Source organism: Sesamum indicum, linkage group LG1 (genome assembly GCF_026168435.1).
Source record: "Sesamum indicum cultivar Baizhima isolate 11 linkage group LG1, ASM2616843v1, whole genome shotgun sequence".
Lineage (NCBI taxonomy): Eukaryota > Viridiplantae > Streptophyta > Magnoliopsida > Lamiales > Pedaliaceae > Sesamum > Sesamum indicum.
This window is the reverse complement of record NC_142657.1, coordinates 18,328,342-18,348,997: the sequence shown is the minus strand read 5'-3', so window position 1 is coordinate 18,348,997 and position 20,656 is coordinate 18,328,342. Positions and strand designations below refer to the sequence as shown.

At 32.5% G+C, this 20,656-nt stretch overlaps 3 protein-coding genes across 4 annotated transcripts; 1 reads left to right on the top strand and 2 right to left on the bottom strand.

Moving 5' to 3' along the window:
• Positions 1-235: 235 nt before the first annotated feature.
• GC2 (golgin Putative 2) lies at positions 236-8,731 on the bottom strand. 2 transcript variants are annotated; one of them, XM_011085991.3, is made up of 10 exons: positions 8,451-8,729; positions 6,177-7,295; positions 5,267-5,377; positions 4,728-4,787; positions 4,214-4,271; positions 3,515-3,558; positions 3,335-3,427; positions 2,978-3,103; positions 944-991; positions 236-857 (listed from the first exon to the last, which is right to left on the bottom strand). In XM_011085991.3, the coding sequence occupies exons 1-10, from the start codon at positions 8,502-8,504 to the stop codon at positions 483-485; spliced, it is 2,088 nt and encodes a 695-aa protein (XP_011084293.1). In that variant the 5' UTR covers positions 8,505-8,729; the 3' UTR covers positions 236-482. The 2 variants fall into 2 exon arrangements, with proteins under 2 accessions (XP_011084293.1, XP_088731250.1); XM_088875124.1 differs by lacking the exons at positions 236-857; positions 944-991 and adding an exon at positions 1,003-1,517 and having other exon boundaries at positions 8,451-8,731.
• A 1,611-nt stretch (positions 8,732-10,342) lies between these two features.
• On the bottom strand, positions 10,343-12,685 carry LOC105166578 (ras-related protein RABA6a). The gene is made up of 2 exons (XM_011085980.3): positions 12,212-12,685; positions 10,343-10,864 (listed from the first exon to the last, which is right to left on the bottom strand). The coding sequence occupies exons 1-2, from the start codon at positions 12,427-12,429 to the stop codon at positions 10,411-10,413; spliced, it is 672 nt and encodes a 223-aa protein (XP_011084282.1). The 5' UTR covers positions 12,430-12,685; the 3' UTR covers positions 10,343-10,410.
• Positions 12,686-19,156: 6,471 nt separating this feature from the next.
• On the top strand, positions 19,157-19,857 carry LOC105166570 (calcium-binding allergen Ole e 8). The gene has a single exon (XM_011085968.3). It carries the CDS (start codon positions 19,239-19,241, stop codon positions 19,719-19,721), a length of 483 nt encoding a protein of 160 aa, XP_011084270.1. The 5' UTR covers positions 19,157-19,238; the 3' UTR covers positions 19,722-19,857.
• Positions 19,858-20,656: the final 799 nt, after the last annotated feature.

Sequence of the window (20,656 nt, the reverse complement as noted above, 5' to 3'; positions counted from 1 at the left end):
ATCAGAGATAAGTAGAAATAATTTATTGATGAAAGATTGAAAATGCACATGCTATGAGAAAATGTTCTGGCTGCCCTAACGGATAAGTTCTTTAAATCTAATTGGATAATTTTAATTGATTTTGAAATAATCTTTCTAACATAATGATGCACAGTCTTTCAAACACAGAATGTTTTATGCCTTTTCAACAATAAGCTGAGAAAAACTTCCAAAAAGAAAAAGAAAAAAAACAGAGTTAGTCATTCAAACTTAATGTAAATTGGGTCTTCCGAATTCTCCCACCTGATGGGAAAATGTCAACTCACAGAACTACAAACAGTACAATACATTGCTCTATATTTCATCAATAATTCAACATGTTCTATACATTAAGTTTATCTGTGGCTTCCGGCAAACTGAATGAACTAGACCCAGCAATGAAGGCCACTTCTGAATATAAGATGATACTAATAAATGAAAAAAATACACGGAGGACATTAATATCAAACGCCTCCCGTGTTATTAATATTCTCCAGGGAGATAATGGCACCAGATCGATTATCACCTGAGGCTGGAGAATGTGACATTAGAATGTATATTACCCAGAGATGAAGGCATACCAAGTAGACAAGAGACCAAGTCCTAGCTGTCGAATTTCTTCTAAGAACCACGGCACCGGTCCAGAAGATTGAGTCCAACTGTCGGACAAATGATCCCAAATGTCGCTGCCCTGATTGCATTCTCTCTTTCCATAAAGGCTTGAGCTTTGAATTAGAGAGTTGCCATATGCCTGATTCTGCATTGCTTGTTGATGAGGTACCGGGGAAATCGGCGGAATCAATTGTTGACCTGTTCTCATCCAGCAATCTTGAAACTCCCTATGGTGTTTAATCCAAGTATTCAGAGAAGCACAGCACATAGTTTCGATGCCTAAAGAATCTAGATCAAGGATGAAAGATTTTACCTCGATCCTAAGAAGTAGCAGAGCCTTCTCTGAGGTTAGCGCCTCAACCTGAAAGAAGTCGAGTTATTTATTCAAACAAGGAACCTAGTTGCTAAAGTATAAGAAAGTGAAAAACTCTATTTTTCCTTCATGCAAAGCACAGATGGGAAACTAGAAAAAAAAATTCCCCAAGAAACTTTAGAAATTGCACTTACACCCCTTTTTAAAATACTCGGTTCACAATACACCCCTGCCGTTAGAAGATTGGACAAAAAATGCTAATGTTAGCAAAAGTTAATTACAATTTTCTCCCTCATCATGCAAAGGTCTTTTTTCTTATTGACAAAATTAACCTTGGTATTCTTTGAAACTTATAGGGATGTGAATATAATGTTATATAATTAAAAAATGAGTAAATGTAATACAATACTCAGTGTAGTCAATGGCGCGCCATGGCGTGAGGCGCGAGAGGCGCAACCCTCCCGCCATTCGCGGTCTATGGTGCGCGCCTTCACAATGGCGAGGTCATGGCGCGCACCTGGGCGCCTTCAGGTGTTGCCTCGTGCGCGCCTTTGTGAAAAGGGGCCTGGGCAGCCTGGCACCATCAAATTTAAAAAAAAAAAAAAAAACTAATAATTAAGAGAATTCCAGTAGAAATAAATAATCTGAGCATGCATGAGTAGCCTGTTCATTTCTGCCTCTTCTTTCTTCGGTTCTTCCTTCTTCTTCGGTTTATCTTTCTTCTTCTTTGATAAACTATTTAGGATTTATTTGAATCTTTAGGACTTTTGCTATCCTTCAATGGTTCAACATTGGTCGTTCTAATTATATGAAATTTTGTTATGTTGAATTTGTTGTTTTATATGTTTTATTTAACTCCTTATACATTAATCTAGTCAAAATAATACTAATTATATAGATATATAGATTATTTCTTATATTTGTGCCATGGCTCCAGGAGCCCTCGGCGCCATTGTGCGTCGTGCGCCACTGACTACTATGACAATACTTACCGTAGAATTACACCAATTAGTAGATAAAAAATAGCTGCTTTTTGGGTTTATTAATTTTAATATATAGAGAGAGTAAGGTTATAGTTAATCTTGCATCTATCATGAAAAAGTAATTTCTTGAAGGTACATTTTCTACTGTTATAGGATACAAAAGAAAAATAAAAATATCTACAAAAAGTAACATGAAAAATACATTATTGTGATGATTTGTAAAGACAATATTAAATATCAAAATCACAAATCTCTAAAGATTACTATACATATGCTACATAAGCTAATGAGGATAAACCTAATGATAAGTAATTTCCATAATAGCACTACATTGTAAGATTATTTTCAAGGTAATGTATTTAGTTAGTGATTACAGTAGGAATTAATAAATTAATAGTTTGAATTATTCTCTTAATTAAATATATGTTATTGTCATCTATAAAAATATTTTTCATAACTATAAATATTATATATATACATATATCACCATTTTCAAAATCACAACACACCTATCAAATAAAAATATTACAAACACTCTCTTAGGGCAAAATAATTTACATAAACACACGTTAAAATACTTGGTTTAGCACTGATTCAAGAACCCACGACTCATTGTATTTGGTTTTGCATTGCTGCTATACAACATTAAAGTCATAATCTATTACTAAAATAGGTCTTTACTATAATATTTCACTTCTAACTTTAGTCAATAAGTAATAAGGTAGAGATTTTTTTAATCTTATATTTGACCATTGCCTCAAAATATTGGAAATAGAAAACCTACAAAGATATCTGGTCATATATACAAACATAACAAGGTCATCCTTCCCAAAATATAACTACTATAAGAACATCTAGGGCATTCCGGGAATTAAATGAATTTATCATTAATTTATTTGTTATATTTTCCAAATTAAGAGTAAAGTGGCAATTTCACCACTGCGGTCACTAGAAGCCAAAATCATGGGACAATCTTTTCATTCTTTAATACTTTGGTAGGCCTAGGATATGCCAATCAACCAGCTCAAAGTTATGCAGCTTAGAAACAGACCTGTGCTTGCTTCTGAATCAAATGGTCAGTCAACTGACTCAGCCTCCGCTTGAGCTCAATCTCTACCTCAGTTGGATCTTCTAGTTCTCTTCGGGTTGTTTCGATGCTTGTTTCTAGTGTCTTGGCCTGCATTATATAAGAAAATTGTTCTCTCAAAACAGCATATCGATAAACCATAGAACATCGTACTATGAAGCTGTGTCTGTGTGGGACAGAAATATGGAGAGAGAAAGAGAGAGAGAGAGACAGAGGCTATTCTAGAAGTTAATATCATCAAAATAAAAAGAGGTTAACTACTCATAAGATGTTCTCCATCAACATGGAAATTGGCTAATGAAATTTTTCAAAGGATATCACCTGGTATTGTACTCTTCTCACTTTATCAGTAATAAAGGAATATTCAGCCTCGAGCATCTCCCGTTCAAATTCGACACCTTTTGAAGCTCGCAACTGCATAATAATTGGTGCAGAATTAAGTAACAAGAAAAATCAATATGCTGTGTAATGCAGAAGCAGAGAAGCAGAAATGGTACTCACTTGGCCACCATTTTGGTGTGCACTTGATATTTTCCTTTTCAGTTCTACCAGAAGAAAGTAAAGTAAAAGTTCAGCAATTTGCTAATATCATCAATTACAAAATAACATTGGCTTTTCCTCTCAAAAAAAAAATAACATTGGCTTTTCCTCTCAAAAAAAAAATAACATTGGCTTTTCCGCACAAATTAAACAGGTCAAGGTTCTATGAGGAAATGCTTTACACTCATAATACAGTTCCCTGTTAAATGCATGCAATAAGTCTTGTACACAACAAAATGATGATATGAGAGAAAATATAGTTATATATCCGAGTAAAATGCTGCCCTTAAATAATTAAGTTTGGCTAGGGTAATAAAGAAATAGATAATGGCTCCTATAATTCCTTTTTGCACTCAAATAAAACTTTAGCTAATACAATATAGATTAAAATGTCAAAACACAGTCCTTCTGTAAAATACAAAGCTGTAAAAGAAAGCATAACAAGTAAAGGATTATATTGGTAATAAATCAAAAAGAAGAAACGGAGAAGCCAGGCCCCATTTTCCAGCAAGAAACTTCAACCATTTTCAAGTCATGGGCTCTAGAGAAACATCAGGAGTTACAAGACAAGCCATTCAGGATAAGCATAAAAGTTTGCACAAATAGAAAACACAACTATAAAATATTCTCGAGCCAGCTCTTAGCTGCCATAACTTTCACCTTCATGACTTGCTTCTTTCATATGAATCTGTAGGCGAAGTTCGGCTATACGATCAACCTAATCCAGCAAACACAGGCACCATATAATGAATTAACAAACGCACTACATAATAGCTTGTAATAAGTTAATCATTTCGAAGAATTGCTTCTGAAACTCAAATTAGGTGCAATGCAGATAAATTACTCTCACATTATTACTTAAACAACTCCCACAAGCATATAAACCTAAATGAAACAGAGCTAGGTCAACATTTCAGACTAAAATGCAAAAGGAGGTGCAAGCTCGTTTCTGTTTTTTACCAAGTTCACTGATCAACTCATGACCGGCGCAAAACTTGACAAGTTGAACTAACAATTATTTTATTTTTCAAGATACTTATGGATCATTTTATCACTTCAATATATGCAAAAAGAGAGAATGAAAAGAAGTAACCTAGACACCATCCCAAGCTAGCAAGAAAATGATTTTATTATTGCCAAAACAAAATCCGACATGAATGGAGATGTTAAATACCTCTACTTCAAGATTCTTCTGTACATGAGCTAGAGACCTTGCAAGCTCAGCATTTACACTCTGCAAATTAAAGCAAGCAAACATTACCTCCAGATTATCCCAAAACAGATTGCAGTGAGCTAACATTATGTCCAAATTATCTCAAACAGAATTTTTCGGGAACTGCTAAAACCTACAAAATTGTGCCACATAAGAATATTGGCAATAACTATTCGCCTGTTCCCAATCAAAAGTCACACTATGCCTGGATGAAAATCAAATGAGAAAAATTCACAAAAATTCAGAAAAATCTACTTAAATGTGAATGTCATGTATATGTGCAAAAGAAGTTGGTATGTTGAGGTAATAAAAGAATTATATGACAGAAGGGAAGGGGATGATACTATACATGACAACAATATCATACAAACAGCAAGGATGATAGGATGCATAAACATATTATATATACAAATATAGAGATAAAGCTAAACCACATATTTGCAGAACTATCAACCATAGAGGCAAAGTGAAAGCACATGTTCAACAAACTACTACAACACCTCAAGTTTCGATAATCGTGCCAGGGCTTCCATTCGAGTATCATTATGTTTCTGCTTCTCTAGTTCAACTGCTTCCATGGTCTCCATCATTGTTGTCTGTAGTTCTGAAGCCTGAAAAAGAAATAGCAATTTATTACTATTGCGATACCAAGACGTTTTTGCAATACCAGAGAATCAAACTGGCAAACAAACTAATTGATTACATAATTCTAAAAGTAGAAGAACCAACTAATGATGGATGTCAATGATGAGTCTGCAATTACCAACCAAGAACAGTAAAACCACAAGATAGAGAGACATTGCTAAAACAATCAGATCTTAGTTGATTAGGGGCATATAATTAAATTAACAAATGTTGCATACTGGTTATATAAAGATTATTATGAAACAGTGATCACATTGTTCAATACAATAAAGAATCCACCAAATGATTTTTATTGTTCTCAAAAAAAAAGGAAGTTGATTCTTTGTTCACCGTTCTCTCCTGCTGAAAAAACAAGTCTTTTTAGTTTTTATCATCAATACATAAAAAGATTCATCTTACATGTTTGGCCAGGCAGAGTAAGCACTTTATACTCATCATTTTCTAATAGTGGTCCAACAATTATCTTTCGATGTCATCAACACTTTTGATCTGATAAAGAACAACGTCTATTACATGAATGGTGTTAGTATATTAAAATCTGCTATCAAGTCTCAAACTATAGGTAGCACATAATAATGCAAGCCAGGAGTCAACAATAGAGGAATAACACAGACAATTGGCTAACAAATGTAAGCAACCTTTATCTTTTCCCTGACAAATTGACTTGTTGAGGTCATCTGAGGAGATGTACTCAAATTAGGAAAATGTTTTAGAACAGCACCTTGAACAGTACACCTAGATATTTGTGAACAATATCATAAGTACCTCTTGTACTTGCTGTTTGGCTCGCTCTTCAAGTATTTTCTCCAAACTCTGCTTCTCCCCCTCCAATCTAGCAACCAAATTCTCGCGCTCTTTAATTGCCTCAACTGCTTTTCTAGCTGCTTTTTCTGCCAGAATCTGTTGCCTCCTCTTTCTCCTTTCTTCCCTTTCCCTTTCACTCTCTGAGTCCGATGATGAAGATCCATCTGTCTCGGAATTAGACTCTCCATGACTTGTTAAAGAAGAAACCTTCTTCATTGCACTGGAAGTCCGGGAATTCATTGTTGATTCGTTGCTCCCGCTCATTCCCCTCTTAAGCCTCTCAATATCATTCAACCCCACCTTCATATCCAACTCCCTTTCATGAGAAATCGGCATCATCAATGAAGAACGGTCTGACTCATCTACGGGATTTAGTTTCTCTCCGTTTTCAATATCATTCACCCCCTCAATTCTACGTATATTTGTCACATTAGTGTAACCAATCACAATTGATGAATTACTGTCTCTTTGATCCATTTCACCTCCACTGCTTGGCGACTGGATGCTTGAAGTTCTTGGTGTCGCATCCCCGACATTACTTGACTTCTCATCACTATCAGGACTGGTATTATTCTCCAACCCAACATTTGATTTTCCTCTCTTCAAATCGTTCCTAATCTTTTCACTCTTCCCATTAACCACAGAAAGATTCAACCCTGGCCCAGAATTTCCCACCTTGACCCCGTCTTTCTTCAGAGCCCGAACCCCTGAAACTCGACTATTACTTCGGCTCAGACTCCTTCCCCCAGACGCTCCCTTCTTATCTGGCACACTCAGTAATTCTGTCCAATCACTATCCGTAAGCCCACTACCCATATTTGACTTTGAACTCACATTCAGTGATCCCTGAGCTTCATCATCCCGTTTAACATCACTATTACTTCTACTCATAACATTTAAATTATGTTTATCACTGTGAGTAGTATCCTGGCTGACCACATTCTCTGGACCTTTCTTCTTCAGCTGGTCCTTAATTAATGGCTTAGTTTCAAGGGTTCTTTCCGAATTTCCAGCACCTAATTGGTCATCCGATAGCAGTTTTTCATTCTTACGAAGTGATTCGGCAGCCTGCTGGTCAATCTGAACCACCCAATCAGAAAACAGTTAAAATTAAGCACTCTGACTATAGACACACAGAATCAAGGATGTAAAGCTTCAAGGTTTGTATCAAGTAAAAGAAGCTTGGGTGTTCATATAAAGAATTATATTTTTTGCAGCTGAAACTGAAAACACTTCCATTCCAACATGAGCAGATTTCATCCATCCAAATCAAAAGATATTACATATGAAGCCTCTTCAGCAGAGTTGGCAAGTGGCAATATTGCACTACTGTAGTTTTTAGTTAACGAATAAAATATATTCTTCTTTTGATTTAAGTACAATGGACTTCATTTTAGTAGATATGCTCCCAAAAAATGGTCTCACTTTATGATGCTAAGGTAAAAACTCTTATTGTCAAAGTTTTGCTTTCCTATAATCTTAAATGCTTTACGAGAAGGATACTGCAACTTTGCTGCTGATTTAAACCAAGTATACCAGAAACTAATCTATTGTGTCTTCAATATATTATACTTTGATATGCTTTTACCAAATTAAAATTGAAGAATAACAAGAAAAATGTTATGGGCATATTAAGATATCATAACTTACATCATTTTTCTAGGTTAACTAAGCAAAATACTCCCACTTACAAGACATTTTTCATTAGCCAAATGAAAATTAACCAATTTATTAAGTACCGAACACATTTGAATAAATTTACACCATAAGATGATCTCACTTTGTTCAGATAATGAAATGCAAGTGATTTTACCTTTTAACATTACCAATTAACCAACATTCTCCTCTTAATGTTTTGCCTCTTCTTGGATTAATAGCTTTTACTTTAATTTTCTGTTCATGTACATTTAAATAGTTTCATAATCCAAACACTTCCATGAATGATATTGCCATCGGAGCTATTCCTAGACAGATATTTTCATCATTTAAATTCTAATGATCCGGTCCTACATATCCAAACCAAAAAGTGTCTACAATTGTAAAAATTGCAAAGCATTTGTCGTCAATTGAATTCCGGATTGTTCTGCATCATCTCTAAATCTGATGATGATTGAACTATACAAAGATCCATATATAAAGACAGATTAATTATTAAAGAAAATGCGAGAGGTAAAGAAGAAAATTAATCTTTAAAAATGGAGAATCAAAAGGAAATGGTAATGGGCATTCAATTGCCTGTTGGAGTAGGGTTTCGGCGGCTTTGAGCTTGGAGGAGATCCAGTGAGCCATCGTCAGCCCTTGGATTGGCGGAGCTTTGCTGTAAGCTTCTGTATCAGTGTTATTCACGAACAGCGCATTCTAGCGGGAGCAAAGAGTACGTGATCTCTCTCTTCTCTTCTGGCTTTCAGCAGCAGAGTGTGAAGAGGGAAGGACGAAGAAAGAGGCGAAAGACTGAACGCTAAGCTTACAGGTTGGTGACGGTTTTCCTTGCCTGTGGGAGGAGACATGTCAAGCAATGATGAGGCTGTGACGCGTAAAATGTCACGAGCACGAAACTTTAATGATGGAAATTTTTGGTAAAATTACAGTTTTAGTCCTTAATTATAGAGAAATTTCAAATTTTGGTACTAAGCTTTTACTAGAAATTAGTTGTCACTTAACATCATGGATCAAGGTGTATTATGGGTCGGGTCGGGTCAGAATCAGTACAGATCAGTTCAAAATAATTCAGAACAATCCATTATTATTCACAGTCGGTCTTGGGTGGCCCTTAACTTTTAAATGAGCCCCAATTTGGTTCAATTTAAACTCAGGAGCCTGTGGACCAATCCGATTGAGGTCCAAATTAGGCCCACATTAAGCTTGAATCTGTTTGTTTAATTTTTTTTATGATATTGAGGTATTTTTATAAATAATTATTTAAATTTATAATTATCTTTTAAAATAAATAAATAATAAAATTAAGTTACATGAAAATTTATATATAAAAACATAATAGCTAATAATATATAATGAACTTAAAAAAAAGACCCAATAGGCTCGGTCCAATACCAAGTGGTCCAGGGCCACTAGGTTGGGTTGGTCCAAGATATTAACTTTTGGGTCCAGCCCGATCCCAAGGAGGCTTGGGCTAAACCAACTCATTTTTTGATTGATTCAATTCGGTCATGAGTTGGGTTTTAGCTCAATTCGACTCATTGCGTATTTTGAATACGAGTAACCAAATCTAATTGAATACGAGTCTGATATTGTTAATCGATTCTATTAAGAAGAAAAATTCTTCTAGAGAAAATGATTAGTTAAGTTTAATTAATTAAATGCAAGAGTTTTCATAGATTAATTTTAATTGAATATCAAATAATTTAATTTATTTTTTGTTATTAAAATAATAATATTAAATATTATTTTTATATAATTTAAACTTTCAGATGAGGTGATTGTTTAATTTGGTATCAAAATCAGATGAAATAAGGTTTTTGGGTTTGAATTTCAATATCATCCATTTATATATATATATATATACATATTCTACATATAGGATTTGCACATCAATAAGGTGTGTTAAAATATTAATATTAAATAATTCTTTTATTTAGACATTTAAACTTTTAAATGAATTTCTCGTGAACACATGTCTCTCTAGAAATTGCAACTTAACATCCACAGCCAGACAAAATATTCTGTGAACTTGTGACTGTGTTTGAGTGTAAATTGCCTTCACAAGAAGAACAGTATTGATCAAAGGTCTTTGATCATTATCATTATTAAAAAAAAATATCTTCATCAACGTCCAATGAAACCAGGCCAAAATTATTTTGTGAGTCCATGAGAAATTTAAACTTAGGTATTTCATCAGAATAAAAGATTAATATATATATATAATATATTGTTATTTGAATTATCACTAACAATAATCATTACACTTCCAATAATAATATAATAAAGATAAATACAATTATGACTACGTGCTTGTCACTAACTCACTACTATAGATATGTCACCAATTGTCTATATGCAAAAAACTATGACGAATACTAATTAATCACGGTTGTGTCACGGTCATTAACTATTAGTTATGTAAGTGAGGCCAAAATATTAATTATGTCTAAAAATTATAACAAATAATCTGATTATAGTAAAATTATGATGAATGTTAATTAACCGATTTCAAGTCTAGTATCATAAAATCAGTTCATCAATACGAGCAACAATGACTAGTTTGTTTCGTGGCAGAAACTTCATCAATACACAAGATTTCCTTCTTCCCCTGCAGTACTGTTTGAACAGTTGATGAGGCCGCTGCATCACTTGTCTTAGCTTCCATGCTTTTGTGACAACTGAGTTGATAAATCCTAGTGATCATCTGCAGAAATGCCTCTTCAACATTCAAATTCTCCTTAGCTGATGTTTCCATGAAGGAGAGGTCTTCCAGCTGAGCCAAGCTCCGCCCATCCTCTAAATTCACCTCTCTGTATTGGGCTAAATCCGACTTATTCCCGACGAGCACCACCACCAGCTCCCGGCTGCCGAACTCCCTCACCTCCTTCAACCACTTTTTCAGACTCTCGAACGTAGACTTCCTTGTTATGTCGTACACCAGTAGGGCGCCCAGCGCTCCGCGGTAGTACGAACTCGTGATGGCTCGGAACCTGCATACACGATACCGTTATTAATGTCTCATTAACAAGAATCATTATTACATGAATTATTTGTACTTATAACAAGAAGAAATGCTTGTACAGCTCGATATATGCGATTTGCATTATCAACTTGGCACTGTCAAGGGGAGAGGACATGGACAGTGTTGATTCTCGGTTCTACATTTTCAGTAGATAATGGACTTGTGAGACATAAGCCACAAGAACTCTCTCTCTCTCACTCGTTACTAAGTAATTTTTCAAAATAAAATCGTAAGACTCACTTCAAAACGGTCCAATCATCTCAAAGGGACTTCCGATTGCTACGTGTGAGTGCATGCCAAATCATGATGATCTTAACTCTTAACACTTCTTGCACTAAAATATCCTTAATCCCAGAGTCCTCTAAGAGCTACTAGCACATCAATTTAGTTCAAATCTAAATAAATTATAGGGATAATTACATTTACACCCTCTATTCTAAAATCTATTTACATAAACTACTCTTGTCTTTATATAATTACAAAAACTACCCCTTACAACCAAAAAATGGGAGTAGTTTGTGTAATGATGATAATATTTTTAGAGGGAGTGTGTGTAATTTTTGAAAAAATAATAAGGGGTGGTTTGTATAAGTGATAATGATATTTTGGTGGGTGTATGTGTAATTATCTAAAAAATAGGGATAAATTTGTGTAAACAGACCATAAATTAAGAGGTGTAAATGTAATTATCCCTAATTCTATGCGAACACACTTAATTGAATGTGTACAAGAATACAAGAATGTGTTCAACTCACAACTACTCTGGAAATAAATTTCCAAAACATATTTCCAGAACATTCCCGTCTTTCATTACCATGCTCTCCGTACTTTCCATCCTAAATAAAATGAATGGGCGCAATTTTAAAATTAAAGCAATCAATAAATAACCAACATCATATGTAGTGAAAATTTGAACATAATAATAGCATAATCTTAAATATTGATAAAATAAATCTAACTTAGCAACTAACAACTCTATTACAATACTATATCAAACTGGTGGCTGTGTACCTGCCCTGACAAAAGACGTAAAGAGCAAAACATCATTAAAACAGCAGAGTAAATAAGACATATCAAGTAAAGCACTCTCTCTCAGAAAGGCCTGATCTGTTAATTTAATCAATACAGTCTTTTTTCTTTTTTTCCCCCCCCCCTATACAACTCTCTTAATCTGTGATCAGATGGCCCTCTTGGATTATTTCAGACATCTGTATCTGAATTATTTCATTTCCTAAGTAGCAAAATTCAGACAACTATATATTATATATCCATGTCTAGAATAAAGAGTAGGAAGATCATCAAATATACTAAATACCGTTCTTGGCCGGCGGTGTCCCATATCTGAGCCTTGATGAGCTTATCCCCCACCCTAATATTCCGGTACGCAAACTCAACTCCAATGGTTGGCTTCGACTCTAAGCAGAACTCGTTCTTGGCGAACCTCGAGAGGAGGTTCGACTTCCCGACTGCCGAGTCCCCTATGAGGACAGCCTTGAAGAGATAATCACACTCTTCATCGAACGACTCGGTCATGATAGACTGATGAAACTAAACAGAAATCAAATATATATGTGTGTCCGAAGAACAATGGTACTATATAGGTAGTATGTGATGTGTTGTAACAAGGAAGAAAGAGCAACAAGTTTTAAAGAGCATAGGCGTGGAACTATATAGTATAAAGATTTGTGTTTTTTCCAAGTGATGATGATGAATATGAAAGTAAAGCAAGTTCAAAAGGAGTGGGTTTGGGAGAATGGATATGGAGGTATTTGAGTAGTGGCATGTGATAACAATGAGACAAGGACATTATGGTTGTTCCTTAATTATTATTGTCAAAGCGCTTTGTTGGCTTTAATATTTTATTACACTTTCAATTATTAATTTTTAGATAAATAAAGAAAGTTCCCCCAACCCACTTGACTTTTTAGGTGACTCCTGATTTTTGTTTGGTTTTTATTTTAGATTTTTTTTTTTTTTTGTAAGATATAAAGAATAAGATAGATGATACGCATAAATACTTTGTTTTATTAATATTATGTCTAATTATACAAATATTCTCTATTCATTTGTAAAATTCAACCGTACACACATGAGATTGTAGTTGTAATTACATATACAACCCTTATTCGGTGAACACAAGTATTTTTTGAGGTATAATACACTGATACCTCTCAAGAATGTGGTTGCAATTTTACAAAAAATAAAAGATATTTTTGTAATTAAACCTAACATTATGAGTGTCGATGTAATTTACTCTTTATTTGATTTTGCATTTAGTATTAGTAAGAGATGAATAATATTAGTGATGATTTTCGTTGTTTTTTGGACAATTGAAGAATAGAACCAAACAATGCGAGGAGAGGAGAGGAGAGATTTTGCTTGAGTTCATAAGTGACAGATAGGATTCCTGTGCCTCCCCAATTTCCAGTGAGATATCTCCATGTGTCGAGGAAGAATTGTTTAAGAATTAAGATTATTTAATTTTATTTAATATTTTTGAGTTGTTAATGAGAATATATCAGACTATTATTGCGGGCATGGATAATTATTGGTGGATATATATATATATATATATATTATGTGTGTCGGATGAGATTTTTGTTTAGATTATTTAACAGTTTAAACTTAGTAAATTTTATGATTAAATTAACTTGTGTTGTTATTACTAGAATTGCTTTGTCACCATACTGTCAGGTTATCATTGGCCAACGTCATTTAGATTAAAATAGCTTGATGTAAAGTAAGAATGAATAATTAATTATTCCTCACCACCAATCCTTCCGGAAAAAATGTGTGTTGATTTGACTGATTTGTTGGTAATGAAGTTCATAGACCAATCACAATATAGTGGGTAATGACCTTCATAGTGCTTAAGAAAAAGGGCAGAAAAAATTACCTTGGAAAAAGAAATAAAAAATAAATAAATTACAGTGAATTTTTCTAAAATTATGTATAATTATAAATATTTATTATTATTTTAAAATTGATGAGTATCTTTTTAATGTCTGATGAAATTATATGATTTTCAGGTGGAAGTTTGGAATATTTAACTAAAAAGGACAATGAAGATGAAAAAAAATTGAAAACTTGTAAAAGCAATTCCACTTTGTACTTGTTTTTTTATTTTTTAAAAAATAAATAAAATTATAATTTATAATTCACAAGAACATTTTGATCAATTTACTATAAAAAAATAGAAAAAAACTTAATAGAAACTAACAAATCAGACTAAGTATTAGACAGTCATTAAAATTATGAGAATAATTTTTCAAATAATAAGGGGTTATATCAAATTTTAAAAGAACTCACTGTAATTAGTAAAAAAACAAAAAAAACGACGTGATTCTTGAACTTTTAAGAAGTCGTGTTGCTTCTTTTTTTCTTAAAAAAAACGAAAAATTGTTTGCTATCCTTTTTTAATTATTACTTAGGAGGTTTTACACTTATTAGTATTTTTACAAGGGAATTATTGCATTTAACCATATTTTTGTAAACTAAAGGTTGCATCATCTGAAATGAAAATTAAATCAGTAAATTCAAAGAGTTTATAAATAGACAACTTAGGTTTGCGACTTGCAAATCCTTTTTTAGAAAGAGAAAGACGGTAAAACTCTTTGTCGGACAAAGTAGGCTTGCCAGTAATTCATTAGATCAGATTCAATGTAATATTGTAGATTACTAAGTACAAATGATCACTATAGGGTTCACAAATTTAATGACCTTTGGGAGGTTCAAAAAATTAGATTTAAAGTAGTGAACCAAATTGGTTACCTCCCGTTGGATCGAAAATATGTGTTTTTAGTAGGAGTTATTAAGTGTCTAAATAAAAATGGAATTCTCACTTAGTGAAATTTTTTTTAAAAAGACCACGGTTGAACGGTCAGGAAGAAATCGTACTTAGTTGGACTTCGTCCGATTGGTGCTTCACCTGAATTACATAACAAATTTTTGTCCTACAAAATATTTGAATCTGTAGAATAATCCTGCATATGTCAATCTGTAATTTCTTTAAAAAGTTTTAAATTTTACCTCCTGAAAGTTTAAGAATTTAGAATTCCAAATTTTTGCAATAGTTTTTAACTTTTTAAGTTATAAAAATTTTAGGGAGATAAGGATCCTTGCAATAAGACGGCAACATTATCCTTGCAAAGCGGGAGACATGCTGCGAAAGTTGGACTCAAAAGTATTTTTGCTCGCACAGTTTGATGTTTTGCGCCGCAAAAAACGAGATCGACTAACTTTTATAAAATAGGGTATGACTCAATACAAGCTTTTTATAAATCCCCTACAAATTGGGATGGGGGGAGAGTTTATTTACACTACTATGAATTTATGCTATTTATAACAGATAAAGGGCAAACTACTAATTTATCCTTCACATTCCTTATTATACGGTCAAGAGTTATTGAATAAGTCTACTTCAGTAATTTACTAGGCCGTAATGATTGAATAAGTTTGACTTTTGATCTCTCTTTTTTAGAATGACATCCTTATCTTAATTTCTTTCCTTCATAACAATTCGAATTCTTGAAAATTCTTAGCATATTTAGAAATTAAATCGGATCTCTTTGGCTCTTCTACGGGCTTGGTCTGCCACAAGGGTGGTGGCTCTTCCCTACATATATTCTTGATGCATAACTGTTAATTTGTCACGAGTTTTTCTTTTTCTTGGGTAAAATATCTTCGTGGCTATAATTTTTATTTATTTATTTATTTATAAGCATTTATTTCTTCCTCTTCCTCCTGCATTATTATTATTTTCCATAAATACTATCAACACAACCAAAAAGGTGAAAGAACATATAGCATACCTCTCCTAACAAATGGAACACATGGTAGAATCTAATGGAGACTCAAAAATCCTTGCAACAAGATAGTAACCACCTCTTTGGAGAGCGTGTTGCCCAAGTGAGGATGATCTATCGCAACAGAATACCTATTTTGAAGAATTTATTCTTATCACACATTATTCAGACGATCCTTAGGAATAGCAGTCAAATGCTGAAAATTACAATTGAATCATTCTTAATTAATTTATCATATTAATTCTTCGATAATCTCACACAACGAAATCTTTGAAATTTTAGCACTTACTAAAATATTATTCAATTAATTTTCAAACAAATTAACTAGATTATTTACTATATATATATATATATATATCGTAGAAAAATTAATTAAAATGTATTCTATTTCCCCGTGGGAAATGAGAATGGCAATGCCAACACACGCAACTTTATACTTTTACATAGGGTAAAAAAATATTATCAATTTTCATGCGACAAAAACACTAATGATTTGAATCCCATCTCCATTTCCTTTGTTGCCGCATTCATACGCAACGCAAATATGATTGCAACTTTTCATCTTTATGCATTTATATATTAAGTACAGTGTTATAGCTTTGATGATTTTCATTAGGTAGGGGTAGATTGGGGGACCAGTTATGGATTTTAGACCTTAGAAAACAGAACTAACCCAATACTTGTATAATGGAATATTATTAAAATAATTGATTGTCAGATATTTAATTTTTTGAATAATTGAATTTAGAAAACAATACGATTATAATATTTGGATTCACAGTTTTGTAATTAATTAGCATAAACAAATTCCAGATAAAATGCAAAAATAATAAATTTAAAAGTATTTAATGAAAAATAATCGTAATTATATAAAATTTAGTCTAAAAAAATAATAATTTAAAGAAGGCTAATAGTACAAGAAATTACACATTTGCAGTCGGGGTCGGAACACAGACCCTTAAATTAAAATGGAGTTGGGCTGGAAATTGTGATATAGGATAAGGAGTTGGATGGAGGTATTGATGGTTCAAGAAATTGGACCGTGCCCTCAAATAAGCTAATCAAGTCAACAACACCAACCGGCCTATTTGACAAAAGGAGGTCCAAATATTCAAAATTTATCCTACCACAAAAATTAAATTATATTGACATCGAGTGAGGTTAAATTTAATTTTATAAGTTTTTTTTATTTTTTATCGATGTTGATTTAATTTTTTCTTATATATTTTTAGACTATTTGTTGCATTTAACATTTTCCTGTATTTTTAAAGTATTATTATTATTTTCCGAAACTACTGTTTTTTTTTATTTTTTTATTGTTTTTCTATTTTCAAATAGGTGCTGGAAATTCGGATTCTATGGTTGTCCTCCCATTCAAAAGAAATTAGGATAGGGATAAGCGGGTGGTGGAGCCCACCCAAACCCATTACGAATCACAATCCATCCCCATCCTCACGCGGTGAATACGAATCTGGTACGCCGAGTTTCCTCCACACCACATCTCAACTGCCCTCCACGCGTCCAACAACCCATCTCCACGTGGCCTACACGCCCAAAATATCTCATTTTTCACTTACTTAAACTATATTTTTTAATGTATTTGTTCAAGGATAAAATTATGCGATTTTAAATAAATAGAACATAGCAATGAGTAATATCAGATGGAAAACAATAAAAAGATTGGTATCTCTGTTGTAAATTTAATTATTATTTCATTAATTTAATAAATATATGGTGTGTGTTCAAAGTTTCTTATTTAATTTATCTAAAAGTACTGTGCAAATAATGTTTATATATTAAGAGAATGTTTACGCGCACTTCAGAAAAATATTTTTCAACTTTTGACTCTTTAAAAACACTTAGAAAGTTTTGGGGATGTCAGCTTCTACTTCTAAACGGTTAAGAAAAACACTTTTAAACCAAAAGTTAGAAGCACCTTACGGATGCTTTCAGCTGCTTTGGCTTTTTTGAAAATAAATTCAATTTTATTTTTTATTTGTTTTACTCTATTATAATAATCTTAATTCAACTTTATCATTTTTAATTTATTTTTAAAATTGTATATTTACAGTTGATCGTAGTTTCAAATAATTTAAATGTTAATAATAATTAAATTTACACTTTCATATATTTAATATTTTATATTTTTTATATTTTATGTGCTATATCATTTAATTATATTATTTAATTCATATATTATTATTTAATTAATTAATAAAATAATTATTTTTTACAATCATGTAGGTTCATTATTGTGTATAAATGAACAATTATATTATTTAGTGGGAGCATTATTAAATTAAATATATTCTTATAAATATGCGGGAACGACTTGTAGAGTTGCTTAGGCTACTCCACCCCTTTTGGCTAGAAAAAAATGTTGCTACTTTGTCACTGTCTGCTTTAAGGAACTCCAGTTTTATAAGAAAGAATCTTAATGAGTCCCAGAAATGAATCTTTTTTTCGAATGATCATAAAAAAATAAGTCCGGATCTCATGTGGTGTGGTTTTTTAATATTTTTAAAAATATAAATATGAAATACTAATTGAAATAAAATTTATGATTTTTTATGGAAAAATAATTATTAGTGACAAATAACAAGTGAAATAATAGCAAAAAAAAATATCTTTTAACACATAGGGACAAAACAACCTTAAATCAATTAAGTTTAGTTTTAAAAGTATTTTTTCTCCAAACACTACTCATTTTTTATTCTACTGCAACTTTAAATTTTTTTTTGTAAAAATTACTTCTCTAAAAATAGAAATTTTTGCAAACACTCTCTAAATAAAGTAAGATACAATAAGATCTGTAATATAGATACATGTTGGGTTTTCATTCTAAACTTATTATATTTTTATCTATTTAATATATGCATGTCACGTGTAAAGAATCTTTCAAACTAAATAAATAATTTTATTATTTATTAATGCAACTTGCAATTCAATCGGTGTCTCCACTTTGGCTTCGTATGAGTTTCACGGTTTTGTCCTGAAAATGCACCTCTATAGGAAAAGAAGAATTTGGGACTTATTAGCCACTTAAGTTTTTCGTCTACAATCAATTTGAAATGTTTGTCTGTATTATCTATATGGGATGTTTGTAATAAAAGAGACAAAAAAAAGATTTGAAATGTTAAAATACAATCCGTTTAATTACTTAGACATAAAATATAACTATATGTACTAGTGATTGCAGTAGGCATATGCATACTCAATATTTTATTATATTTTTTAAGTAAATAAAAAATAAATATTAATAGATTCATTTTTAATATTAATTATTAATAATTTATCAATAAATGTAATTAAATAAAATAATGATTAATTAAATACAAAAAAGATTAACTATATTTAAAGAAATATATATCATGACGATAATTACCGTACATGTACACACGCACAACCACGGTTTCCTTGCACTTTCATTTACGCCGCTGCTTTTTTCCCTATATAAATTTCTATCGCTCTCAACAGAAAAAACAGAACTCAAAGAAACACACACACACACACAAGGAAAGGAGAAGAAATCATACAATGGCAGCTAACCAAAACGCAATTTCGATGCCCTCGCTATGCCTCCAGAACATGGAAGAAGTGAAGAGAGTTTTCGACCGATTCGACGCCAACGGCGACGGCAAGATCTCTTCTGATGAGCTCGGGGGAGTGATCGAGGCCCTAGGATCCGAAACCTCCGCCGACGAAGTCGCCCGCATGATGGAAGAGATCGACACCGACAAAGATGGCTTCATCAGCCTCGAGGAGTTCGCCGTCTTCTGCAGCGCCGATTCCGACCCCTCCGGAGGAGGAAACAGTGAGAAGGAGCTGAGGGAGGCGTTCGATCTCTACGACCAGGACCACGACGGCCAGATCTCCAAAACCGAGCTCCACCTTATCCTCACGCGCCTCGGCGAACGCTGCTCCGTGAATGACTGCAGCGAGATGATCAGGTCCGTTGATTCCGACGGCGACGGATTCGTCAGCTTTGATGAGTTTAGGAAGATGATGACCAAGAACTGAGGTACGATGCCGTCTCGATCGATGATATTAGGGCAGCTTTTTTTATTTTGGACAATTGTTGTTCGGGATTAGTGGTGATTTGGACTTTATGATAAATTTCTCTGCGTCAATTAATAAATTGAAATTGTTCAGTCTATTCATGTTTTATTCCGTTGTTAGATTGCTAAGTTAGATTACGTTGGGATATAGATGATTACAGTTTGTGCATAATATAACAAAAAGGTGTATATTTCACTTTTCAAGGGATGATTACACCTCCCTTATTATAAGTAGGCCGATGTAATCTGAAAACTTATATTTAATTATTTTTATTTTTATTTAGTTATATTAGTAGAAAAATTGATAAAAATATCAAATTTGCTAATATTAATAAAAGATACGAATGCAAATTTATATTGATTCGTGATCAATTTTCATTGATCTATTATAAGTTAAATTTTTTTAATAATTAATTTTATACGTCTTCATATTTTAATGCATGCATGTGGGAGTTATATTTTGACCGTTAACAACAGTGGTTTTGTTGAAAAATATTTATTTAATTCGAATAAATTAGTAATAAATGATTTTCGTTCAATTTTTTTGGTTAATTAGTAAATTCGTTGAATTTTTATTAATGACGAATTTATTTGTTAGATGGAATAATTGTAAAGGATATTAGACATAGTTTTTTAAAGTTTATGAATAGTTAAACCAAATATCAGGAGAAATGGTGTAATTATTCCTTTTTCAAGATTTAAAATAAAAAAAGTGTAATAGTTGTTCATACAATCGGTGTAGAAAATTACCAGAAAACATATTTTTAACATAGAAATTGCTATTTTTGAGATGGCAACAAGAATTAATAGTTTCCAGTTTCTGAATTATGCCAAGTGTGGGCACAAGCTGTGGATAGGAAAATCAAACTTTTAACTGAATCAATGGATAAGAAAGGG

What these genes read in the sequence shown, in the direction of transcription:
- LOC105166570 (XM_011085968.3), top strand. Translation starts at nt 19,239, where the DNA reads ATGGCAGCTAACCAAAACGCAATTTCGATGCCCTCGCTATGCCTCCAG.
- GC2 (XM_011085991.3), bottom strand. Translation starts at nt 8,504, where the DNA reads ATGGCTCACTGGATCTCCTCCAAGCTCAAAGCCGCCGAAACCCTACTC. An exon ending in CCAAACAGCAAGTACAAGAG is followed by an intron (nt 5,378 to 6,176) that starts GTACTTATGATA and finishes TTTCTTTTTCAG; the next exon opens with GCTTCAGAACTACAGACAAC. An exon ending in CACGATTATCGAAACTTGAG is followed by an intron (nt 4,788 to 5,266) that starts GTGTTGTAGTAG and finishes TTTAATTTGCAG; the next exon opens with AGTGTAAATGCTGAGCTTGC.
- LOC105166578 (XM_011085980.3), bottom strand. Translation starts at nt 12,429, where the DNA reads ATGACCGAGTCGTTCGATGAAGAGTGTGATTATCTCTTCAAGGCTGTC. An exon ending in GACACCGCCGGCCAAGAACG is followed by an intron (nt 10,865 to 12,211) that starts GTATTTAGTATA and finishes TCGTGTATGCAG; the next exon opens with GTTCCGAGCCATCACGAGTT.